The following is a 12,007-nucleotide window of genomic DNA, read 5'->3' as shown; positions in this document are numbered from 1 at the left end:
GCAAGGAATCCCCCCAATATTTCCTCAATATTGTATATACTGTAGGCCAATGACTTCTGAATGTGTTTTCCATTGTCCCCTTCTTCAAATGGAGAATTGCCTTTCTTGAAATTTTTATTGCAGATACACTGGGTTTTTTCCCCTAGCACTTACTATATTGATGGTAATGAAGTTCAGAATTCATGGGTTACCATCCCATGAGTTGCTACTTCCAGACATGATGGAGAGTATGATGCATCTTCCAGAAAATACTGAATACAGTAACTAGATGAGTCATAGGGCTTTACCCTTTGAGGGAGAAGGTGAGTCCACATTTGTCAGTATGGGTATTTCTGATGATGATTTAAGGGAATGAGAGTGTACCAATGTTGGGTCACCAAAGGAGTGGACTTTAGTGGGATATTTTGTTTCCTATGTAACACTCATCCCCCTTCTCTAGGTAATAATCCCAATTTTGTTCGGGTAACTACACTGTATCTCACAACTTGTATGGTTTAGAGAAAGCTAACTCCACTCCAAATCTAGGACCCTGTGCAGACCTTCAAGACTGGATGGGCTTCTCCTTGGAACACTCGTTTTTCTTCTGGGGTGGAACATTGAGTAATGTGAGTCCTGAAGCAGCCCTTTTGCTGCCATGAGGGGAACCAATCAAGACTGAAGCCAACACAAGGAGAAAAAGTTGAAAGAATCAGAGAAAATGGAGCTGTGGCCTTGAGCTCATACCCATCCTTTCCCTTAGGCTTTTGATTTCTGTGATGTCTTCTTTAATATTTGGTTTAGCTTAAGAGATTTCTGTTACTTGCCACCAAACAACCAACTATTACAGAGTGTGATGAAAGTGTTGATGATGGAGAAGGTAGGTTAATTAGCTAAGAGAAGCAATGCTTTGTTTTCTTTCAGACAACCTTATTGAGATATCCTGGACTTACAGAAATTAAGGTGTACAGGGGCATCTGGGTGTCTCAGTCAGTTAAGAGACTGACTCTTGATCTCGTCTCAGGTCATGATTTCACGGTTCATGAGATCGAGCCCCAGGTCAGGCTTTGCGCTGACAGCATGGAGCCTACTTGAGATTCTTTCTGTCNCACCAAATATATACACACATTTTTAAAAAACACTCCAGGAAAAAAATTTTAAGGTGTATAATTTGAATGATATATATACACACATTGTGCAAAGATCACTACAATCAAGCTAAACAACTTCTCCCTCAGTGTTTCATATAGGTATTCTTTTGTATATGCGCATATGGTGAGATTTAACTTAAGATCTATCCTCTTAGAAATTTTCAAGTATACCATACATTTTTGTTAACCATTATTACTATGCTGTATATTAGCTGCCCAGAATATATTCACTCCACATAACTAAACATTTGCACCTATGACCCCATATCCCCATTGCCCCAACCACAATTCTAGTCTCAAGAAACAACGTTCCTTTAAGCACTTAGGGTGGGAAGAGGAGGAGAGGAGAACATATCGCAGTTCTTAGTGTTAAACACAGTCTTTTGGTGGAATTTACTGGACTCATTCATGGCCATCATTACACATCTCTCAGCGTATCCAGGTGGGAATGAATGTGTTGAGGCCCTCAGTGCAGGGCATGTCCCTGATATCTAAAAGTCCCCAATAACCATTGGGTGCTGGAAGGAAGCCTGCCATCATCTGTTGCCTCCATCCCTTGGCAAGGCAATCCCCCATCGTCCCTCTCACTGTGAGGAGCCAGCCACCTCCTAACCCTGTTCCTCCCACTGCCATTACAGGAGATGGATCACATGTCTCCCAGGCTGAGAGCCTTCCTCTCTGAACCCATCGGAGAAAAGGATGTTGCCTGGGTGGACGGGATCAGCCGTGAGCTTGCAATCAATTTGGTCACCAAAGGTTTCAACAAGGTAATTCACTTTTTTCATATTTCCCTACCTTCTCTCTCCAATGTCTCTTCCCCTATTCTTGCCAGATGGCAACTGCTGCTCCATGTCCCTGCAAGGGGCCATGAGAGAGCAAAGCTGCCACTTGGCAGGGTGCCCCAGTCTTCAGTGCTGCTGACCCCTCATGCTTGGGCATCCTTGAGGGCCAGTAGATGATGGGCAAATTGAATGACTTTGGCTCAGAGCAGCTGGGCCAGGCATGATTCAGTGGGTGTTCCAACACCCAGAGGTCAACAGAAGTGAACCAGCCATGCGAGCCTGGGGCTGAGCTGTCAGGACAGATGATTTGGATGCACTGCCCACCTCCAAGAAGAGACTCGCGGGGTCTCACTTGTCAGGCACCACCCTGGCAACAGCAGGTGGAGTAACAGCAGACTGGGGTCTACACCAGAGTAAGAGGATATGAGCTGTTCTAAGATGTCACTCACAACCCAAGAATGGCCGGCCTCAAGGGCATCCAGTGGAATCCAAACATTCCTTTTCTACATAATGATTTGGTTTTTATGGTGCTGGTAAAACTGCTTGGAACTTTAGAGGAGAATAGGAGATGATTCTGAGAAAACCCAAAGAAAGTGAGCACATGCAGAGGTGAATGGGAATCTACTTAGAACATTGCACACCTGTGAGGAGATTTCACACACAGTTATTGCTGTTCATTCCCTTCAGTTTTTTAAAATGTTTATTTATTTTTGAGGGAGACCGAGAGAGACAGAGTGTGAGTAGGGGAGGGACCGAGAGAGGGAGACACAGAATCCCAACCAGGCTCCAGGCTCTGAGCTGTCAGCACAGAGTCTGACATGGGTCTTGAACTCATGGACCACTAGATCATGACCTGAGCAAAAATCAGATACTTAATCAACTGAGCCACCAGGGCTCCCCCATTCCCTTCAGTTTTTAATGTTAGTCTGCACCACTGCACAAGAAGAATTTACAGCAACACCCAAAGAGGCTGGGAACTGTGGCACACAAAACTGATAATCAGTTTGGTGTGCTGTCAGTATACAGTGCATGGCTGCTCCCAGGGGGGTATCTGAACTCCTGGGCCTGTGGTTTTTCTGATGGTTTTCTGGTTGACACTCTGCCTGCACCAGTTGCTAAATATTCTGAAAATCACCCCAATCTACCAGCCAATTTAACATCCAACAGGTGGTATGTCAGCAAGCTGGAGCTCCACGACTGACGTAGATTTGATTCTTTCCTCCAAGATAAAAGATGGAACCCTTCCCTAGCAGGTAGTGGAGTAAGCAAGTCTGGCTAGGGAAGACATTTTCCATTCAAAATTCCTTTTTAAAAGTAATGATTGTCCCCTTTTCTTTTCTATTGTGGTGTGCTTGCATTGATATGAAGGGTTCAGCTCAGTGAATTTTTACATGTATGTATGCTCATGGACCCACCCCCAAGATCCAGTGATTGGACACCTCCAGAATGCCAGATGGTTGCATTGTGTGTCTCCCTTGTCCGTGTCATCCCCCCACTCTCAGAAGTAACCATTATTCTGGCTTCTAAAACCTTTGATTTAATGTTTTTTGCTGTTGTTCAGACATACGTGGCATTTAAAAAAATATTTTTATTTGCATATAGCAAACGTCACCTTTTTTAGTACACAATTATGCAAGATTTGACAAACGCATGCAGCCATGAAGCCACTACCACAATCAAGACCTAGAACAATCCTATCATTTCCAGATGTTCCCCTGTGTCCTTCATATCCCCCACCCTCAGCCCCTAGCAACTGCTGAATTATTTTCTTTCCCTCTAGTTTTGCCTTTTCCAGCTTGTTTCCAGCCTAACATGTATATATATATGTGTATATATATATATATATAGAGAGAGAGAGAGAGAGAGAGCCATATTTAAGATAAAGGAATGAATTGGGGTGCCTGGGTGGTGTAGTTGGTTAAGCATCTGACTTCATGATCTCTCACAGTTTGTGAGTTTGAGCCCTGCTCAGGCTCTGTGCTGATAGCTCGGAGCCTGGAGCCTGCCTCAGATTCTGTGTCTCCCTCTCTGTCTCTCTGTTCCTCCCCCACTCACTCTCTGTCTCTCAAAAATGAATAAATGTTAAAAATTTTTTTAAAAGATAAAGGAATGAATGAATAATGGGAAAATGTCAGGCATCCCAGAAGCTGCTCCACACAGGAAGGGCTGTAGGGAAGAAGGAGCTGTTTGTCTGTGTGTGGCCAGGCCCCTCTTGTGTCCACAACCTCCTGGTGAGCACCAAGACCAGCACACCACTTCCAGGCCCTACTCATTCCTAGGGGCGCTGATTCCAAGCACTGACACAGGGGATTTCACCTTTCTCCTTTGCTTTGAGCCCCTCACTTACCTGCAAATAAGATGAGGGCCACTATGTCCCCTTTACAAAGGAGAAGACAGAAGCTCCAAGGAGTTAGTTCCTTGATCAGGGGCCCGAGTGAGGATGAGAATGGCCATGTATCCTCACAAACCAGGCAGGCAGATCAGGGTCGGAGGGGTTACCGCATCATGGAGGGGACTTCTGCTGGGATGTGGTGGCTAGACTCCATATCAGGGCTGGAGCCTGGATGGGCCTCTGAAAGGATCCATGAGACACTTTGTAGGTGAACAAGGGCTTCTGGGTGAGGACCGGTCAGCGGGTAGGGCCAGCAATAAGAGTCTCCAGGGTGGGCAGGGAAGGGGTCTCAGATTTAGCAGATAAAAATGCAGGCTCCTATACATTTTTGAAACTTTTATTTTTAGGGCGCTTTTAGGCTTACAGCAAAACTGAGCAGAAGATGCAGAAATTTCCTATGTATCCCCTGCCCCCACACATGTACAGCCTCTCTCCTTAGCCACACTGCCACCAGAGTGGTACATTTGTAACCATTGCAGTAATTACAGTGGCACATCACAATCACCCAGGCTCCATGGTTTACATTAGGGTTCACGTGCAGAGTTTCTATGGGTTTGGACAAATGCATGATGACACATATATCCATCTTTATAGTAGCATGCAGAGATGTTACATCCTCTGAGCTCCTGGAGTTTTATACCCTGCCTGCAGGAGATGAGACCTTACAGAGGGACACCTTTCTGGGCCTTATGCTAACCTTTGTCCTTGCTGGCATCTGCTGGGGTGTAGCTGTCCCCTCCCTCCCTCAGCTATGGCATGACTTTTAAATAAAACTATTGATTCCTCTATGGATTCACCCAAGACTCTTCAGGACCTCGACAGTCAAAAATTTGACTGCACCCTTCCTGGGTTATTTTGTGCCTGCCCTTCCCCCCAGCTTTCGCAGATCTAGATCTCTGAGAATCTAGACCTCTGCTGTCTAATAACGGTGGTCACTGGCCATTTGTACCTTTTGAGCACATGTCTGAATAAAAATGTGCTGTGTATGTAATATACATGAGGTGATTTAAAGATTTAAGATTTTAAAGTACCCCTCCAAATGTCAAGTATCTCATCAATAATTTTTTATTGGTTACATGTTGAAATAAGATTTTTGAAATAGAAAATAAAGCATGGTACCAGAACTCATTTCACCTGTTTCATCCCCCACCCTTTTCCTGTGGCTACTGGAAAATTAAAAATTATATATATGGCTGGCTCACATTAAATTTCTACTGGACAGGGGCACCTGGGTGGCTCAGTCACTTGAGCATCCCAGTCCGATTCTTGACTTTGGCTCAGGTTATGATTTCATGATTCATGGGTTTGAGCCCCGTGTGAGGCTCTGCACTGATAGTGCAGAACCTGCGTGGGATTCTCTCTCTCTCTCTGCCCCTCCCCCTCTCAAAATGAATAAATAAACGTTAAAAAAATAAATTTCTACTGAACAGTGTTGGTCTAGATTTAATGGTGGAAGGGCTGCAAAGGACAAAGGAATGACCAAGAAAGGAAAATACGTTGTGCATAAGGTGCTGAAGGCTTTCCACGGCCCAGCTCTAGCTCTGTCTTATATTGCCCACCCTCATCCACTCCATACCCAAGCCAGACTGTCCATGAATCACAAACACATATGGGACCACCCTCCTGCAGGCCTTTCTTGAAATAGACATTCACCCCCTTCAGGACCCCATTCACTATCGACCTTCTCTGGGAAGAAAGCCTTCCTTCTGCCTACCCACCCCAGCCTAACAAGCTTGTGTTTCTAAACACAGAGTATTCAACAGGACCCCTTGCTGTGACATTTGTACTGTTGATTACTTTTTCCACACATGGCCTGAGAACCCATACTCTTTATGCTAGCGAGGCACAGCTTGCCTTTGGGGCTCTCCCATGTCTCCTCTGAAGCACAGGATGGTGCTATGATCTTTGTACCTCCTCCTCTCCCTATGAAAGCCCTGCCCAGGGGCAAGTGAATTTCCAGGCACTCAGTAAATCCAGGGACTTTGAGCAGTGCCCTACAAGGCAGGTGTTTTACTGTAGGGATAACCCTGAAGTCATCCAACAGTGAGGAAGTACATTTCCATCCTAGAGACTCTAGTTTGGTTCAGTGCTCTTTGAAGACACTATAAAGTCATATCCTTGAGACTAAATCTTCCTCCTGAAAGATACTTGGAAGATCAGGGAGGGGTATGTGTTCTGGGTGACTACCTGCTGCCTAAGGCTCTCCTAATCACAGAACTTGTGCATAATATTTGCTACATGTCAGGCACTGCCCTCAATGCATGACATATATCTCATTTAATCACCAAAAAGTCCTATAAGGTATACTATTTCACCTCCATTTTACTGATGGGGAAATGGATAGCCACGTGACTGCTCAAAGTCACTTGGGGTGAGAAAGGTGAAATCTGAATCTGGGCAGACAGTCCCCGGCGGGGGTGGGGGTTAGTAATGCAAAGGACCCCACTCCCAGACACCTGGGCCCTACAAGGAGTCAGTCATGCAAGTTTGGGGTTACCCTGCATAGGGTTGCCAGAAAAAATATAGGGAACCACTCAGTTAAATCTGAATCTCAGTCAAACATACTTTTTTAGTATGATTATATCCCAAAAGAGTGCCTGGGTGGCTTAGTCGGTTAAGCTTCTGACTCTTGATTTTGGCTCAGGTCACAATCTCATGGTTTCTTGAGCTTGAGCCCCATCTTGGACTTTCTGCTGGCAGTGTGGAGCCTGCTTGGGATTCTCTGTCTCTCTCTGTCTCTGTCTCTGTCTCTCCCTCTTCCCCCTCCCCCAATGCTATCTCTGTTTTTCTTAAAATAAATAAATAAACTTAAAATCAAAAGTATATCCCAGGGAGACATGGAGAAGAAAGAAGAAGGGGCAAGCCCTGCATTGGATCAAGCATTTGCACTGCGGCAAGGAGTTTTAAGCCAGAAATGATTGAGAGGTACTGGATTTTCAAATTTGTCAATGGCTACCAGTGGTCATGAAGGCTGAAGAGCCAACATCTGGTTAGAGAAAAAGAGACTTGTTGATCACACAACGAAGTCTTGTGGCTACGTAAGTGCCTTCACTGTAGGCTCCAAGGAATGGCAGCTCCAGGTAGAGGTATCAGACAAGCCTGAGAATCAGAGAGGGCCAAGATGGCAGACCTCTGTTGTCCACCTGAAACTCAGGTGCATTAACTTTACTCAAACAAAAAAAAAAAGTTAAAAAAAAGGCCAGGTGTTACAGTGGAGACAAAAAGTTTTAATTGACATTTTGCACTAGGACCAGCTATCTAGTGCAAAATGAAGATATGAGGTCCTCGTTCACATATACTGAGGACTTCAAGATGCAGCTGCAAAACACTAAACCAAGGGGGGCTCTGTCCAGGGTGGTGGGGGCACGCTGAGCTGTCTGCTCAGGGTGTCTCTGCATCACCCTCCCCACAGCCAGAAATTTGGCCCTTTGGTCCAAGTAGAGAGGGGTGAGAGATTTTCTTCTCCTTGGTGAAGGGCTCGCTTTCTGAAACCAGTGGAGAAACCAAGCAGGTTTTGGGTAGGGCCGTGATGGGGGCCCACGACTCCGGCTTCCCTTGGGAGCAGGGTGATGTGAGCTAACTTTCCCTCCCCACCGCTGGAAGGTGGCAGAGTAAGAGGAAAAGAGACAGGTTGCAACTTGGCTCCAGAAGCCACAAGAAGAGGCCCTTTTTCTACAGCATTCCTGGAAAATGTGCCGCTGGTCCTGCATGCCACGCATTCCCTGGCTTCCTCGCTGCTGAGGTTGGCGGGGATGCGGAGGCTCTGATCGCCACCGGCTGATGGCCCAGCAGCAAGGCCTCCAGAAATGGCCGAGGCCACCATAGGTGCCCGGCCAGATGCGGGCAGGCGGGATGAGCCAGAATGGGGCTCGGGAAAACAAGAGTCAATCTCTCAGATTCTTAGTGATTCAACCTGGAGATTGAGACTGGGTTAAAATGTGCCAGGGGTCTGGAGCCCATTGAAGGTACTCAAGTGCCACTTGCTATTACCATCATTATTACTCTTATTTATCATCATCACTAATGCTCCCTCTCCTTGGACAGAGCCCCTTGTTCCTTGATCCTATTATTCACCTCTCAACCTCCCACATTCACTGCAGCAACTGGCTCAATGAACATTCAACAAATGTTCATTTTTTAAAATGTTGAATTACAAAAGATCATAAAATCACCAGCAAAAATACAAGGATACTGATAAAATAAAATGAGATCGTTCTAAACATCCATATAGCTTTTCTAAAAAGATGATGAAGGTAGCAGATTAAAATAACCATGACATCCTGGCTGTTTTTTCAATCTTTTCAACAACTGGACCATGACTCAAAATAAGAAACCCCAAGTTCCAAGGCTTGGGTACATTTTACAACTGGGACTCAGCTTCTATTTAATCTTTAAAAAAAAAAAATGTTCCATTTGGTTAGGGTGAAGTTTTTTTTTTGTTTGTTTGTTTGTTTGTTTGTTTGTTTTAATGTAACTGAAAGCAAACAGACACCAGCAGGTTTTCCTGGAGAGGGGCCCAGGATCGCAAGCGTGGACGCTGGTTCCCATTCATTCCAGGCTGGAGAGCCCCCAAACCAGCCGCGAGAGGCGGGTGTTTACATGATCTTAAACCTCCAGGCTTCACCATTTAGTGGCTTAGTCAATCTGCGGCCATGTAGTCTCAGGCACCTCTTTCTCCATGGAGATCTTGGTCCTTGTCAATAATCATGTGATAAAATTGTAAGAGAGAAATGAAAGGCTGTGGGGCAGTAGTTAGAGAATGAGAGAATGCCATAGAGCTATCTGTCCCAGTGTACTTAATGTTAATTTCATGCATTTTTCATGCACACAGACTTCAGAAGGGAAAGGTAGGCAAGGTTTATGGAGTTTTATATGTTCCCTACTCCTCCCACAGGGCCACGTATCCAGGACAAGCAAGGAATTTTCATTTTCCTAATGTTCTCAAGCTGGATCCGCTTAATTCCATTTGCAGGGTGGGGTGGGGCATGTTGTATGCTTTGAGGTGAGGCCGGAGTTCTTGGGGTCTTCACTACAGGTTAAGTGAATTGCCTGAGGTCACACAGCTGGTTTGAAAGAACAAATTGTTGCTAAGATGCCCCTCGTCTGCCAACCCCATGGGCAGTGATTCTTGATCCAGGGAGATTTTGTCCTCAAAGGAACATGTGGCAATGTCTGGAGATGGTTATGATTGTCACAGTCTGGGTGGATAGGAGAGTGCTACTGGCATCTGGTGGGTAGAGGCTGGGGATGCTGCTAAACTTCCTGCAATGCTCGGGACAGTCCCTGCTCCACCCCAACAGCACAGAATCACCCACAATGTCAATAGTGACGAGAGTTAGACACTCTGCAAGGTCCATAGAGGAAGTGATGGGGTGGGGAGCCTCTCTGACTTCTCCTTGTGTGTGTGTGTGTGTGTGTGTGTGTGTGTGTGTGTGTGTATGTGTGTGTGTGTTTTGAAAAGAAATACTAGGGGTGCCTGGGTGACACCTGGCTGGTGCCAGTTGGTAAAGCCAGCAACTCTTGATCATGGGGTTGTAAGTTTGAGCCCCATGTTGGGTGTAGAGATTACTTAAGATCTTTAAAGAAAGAGAGAGAGAATACTAGATCAGAGGCCAGAAGGGAGCATTAGAAGTATGCTAGGCTCTTGCTACTCAAAATGTTGTCCCTGGATGATTCTCAGGCCATGCTCCAGACTTATTGAGTCAGAACCTCCCTTTTAGCAAGGTCCCAGGTGATCTATGGGCTCATTAAGGTTGAGAAAAACAAGTTCTGGTTCACCCCAGGCTAGACAGCCCGCAACCACATACCGAGAGATGTGCATTTATTTCGAGCTCACATCTCACCAAGGGCCAGTCCCAGAATCCCCATTACCTCGGTCAGGGATTCAGGACCTGCCACCATTCTTCCCCACACCTGACTTGTGCCCCTTCCTTTGATTTTCATGCGAGTTTTGGTGTTGGAGAAGAGCACATCTTGGCCGGTTTATTATAACTTTTCCCGTTTTTCTCCCTGCCTCATTCCCCTTCCCCACAGGCCTACATCCTGTTGGGACAGTTCCTTCTGATGCACAAGAATGAAGCTGAGTTTCAGAAGTGGCTCATTTGTTGTTGCGGTGCCACCGAGTATGAGGCCCAGGAGAGTTCCAACTGTCTGAAGGAGTGGTGTTCCTGCTTCCTATAAGCACACACCCCCTTGCTCTGATGCCTGGGTAAACGACACATTCTGTACTAACACCCTGGCTTGAGGTCATTATTTTTGTTATTTTTTATTTTAGAGAGCACAAGTGGGGAATGGGGGCAGAAGGAGAGGGAGAGAATCTAAGCAGGCTCCCTGCTCAATGCAGAGCCTGATGCAGGGCTCGATTCCACGACCCTGGGATCATAACCTGAGCCAAAATTAAGAGTTGATGCTCAACCAACTGAGCCACCCAGGTGCCCTATTTTTGTGTTTAACTTTAAGGATACACAGTCATTATATGAAGTAGTAGAAGAATATATAAAAGAGAACAAATGAAAGACAAGTGATGCTCAAATTGACCACCTAAAAACAATTATCATTCACCTTACACGAATATCATGCCAAATATTTCAGCATATAGATTATTTTAGAATAGATTATTTTAAGTTTTTAAGCCAGTGTATTGATTATCTATTGCTGCATAGCAAATGAACTCAAAGCATAGCAGCTTAAAACAAACAATTTTATCTCACGCAGTTACTTGTCTGGGTGGTTCTGTCTCTGGGTCTTCCTTGAGGTTGAGAACTGTCAGCTGGACTGCAGTCATCTGAAGGCTTGACTGGGGCTGAAGAACCCACTTCTAAGATGTTGCACTCATGTGGCTGTCAACTGGAGTCCTCAGTTGCTTTTTAAATAGGCCTCTCTATGAGGCTACTCATGGCATGGCATCTAGCTTCCTCCAAAGCAGCTGATCCAAGAGGGAGTCAGAGAGCAAGCAGGAAGTGCAATGCCTTTTATGACCTTGTCTCTGATTCACACTATATTACTTCTGTCTTATTCTATTTTTAGAAGCAACTCATTAAGTCCTCAAGAGAGTTAAACTTTCTTGAAACAGCAACTAATATGCAGATATATTTTTAAGAGCATCATAGTCCGATTTCTGAGGTATAATTTATATTCAGTAAAACTTGCCCTTTTTTAGGTGTATAGTTCTACAACTTTTGAGAAATGCATTGTCCCCAAACCACCACCAGAATCAAGATGGGGAGCACTTTCACCTCCACAAAGAGTTCCCTAGGGCCTCCCCATAGTCATCCCTGTGCCCCTGCCAACAAATGATCTGTTTTTTGTCCTTATCATTTTGACATTTACAGAAAGCCAAATAAATGTACTCACACAATATGTACCTTTTGCGTGACTGGCTTCTTTCACTTAGAATAATTCAGTTGAGATGAGCCCATTAAACAGGCTTTTTAAATTCAAGAAAATGTTGGCAGCTGTTATTGGTGCCTGGCCCCATAAGCTGTTGGAATTCACTGTTCTAGTACAGTCCAGTAACTTCCCTCACCAAGCACCTGAGTACCCTCTGCCAGAGGGTATCTCTAGATGCAGCAGTAGGATCTGCCCATGCCCAGGGCAGGAAGGAAGTGTCAGGGAGTTAACATCCAGTCATGGGTGGAAGCTGATGGTTAAATGCCTTGGGTTCCCTGCCCTTTGGATGGGATAGCTCTGAGGTGGTATCCCCCAGC

At 45.4% G+C, this 12,007-nt stretch overlaps 1 protein-coding gene across 5 annotated transcripts in view; it reads left to right on the top strand.

The window, feature by feature from the left end:
• The window catches only part of BANF2 (BANF family member 2), a 35,905-nt gene extending 25,371 nt beyond the window's left edge, over positions 1-10,534 (top strand). For all 5 annotated transcript variants that reach the window (XM_077750201.1, XM_077750202.1, XM_077750200.1 and 2 more), the window contains 2 exons: positions 1,766-1,894; positions 10,335-10,534. In XM_077750201.1, the coding sequence (XP_077606327.1) occupies positions 1,769-1,894; positions 10,335-10,481 (273 nt within the window). In that variant the 5' untranslated portion in view covers positions 1,766-1,768 and the 3' untranslated portion in view covers positions 10,482-10,534. The remainder of the gene's footprint in view (positions 1-1,765; positions 1,895-10,334) is intronic.
• Positions 10,535-12,007: the final 1,473 nt, after the last annotated feature.

The sequence above is a fragment of the Crocuta crocuta genome, unplaced genomic scaffold, assembly GCF_008692635.1.
Source record: "Crocuta crocuta isolate KB4526 unplaced genomic scaffold, BGI_CrCroc_1.0 scaffold209, whole genome shotgun sequence".
NCBI classification, from domain to species: domain Eukaryota; kingdom Metazoa; phylum Chordata; class Mammalia; order Carnivora; family Hyaenidae; genus Crocuta; species Crocuta crocuta.
This window is presented reverse-complemented; position numbering and strand designations above follow the sequence as displayed.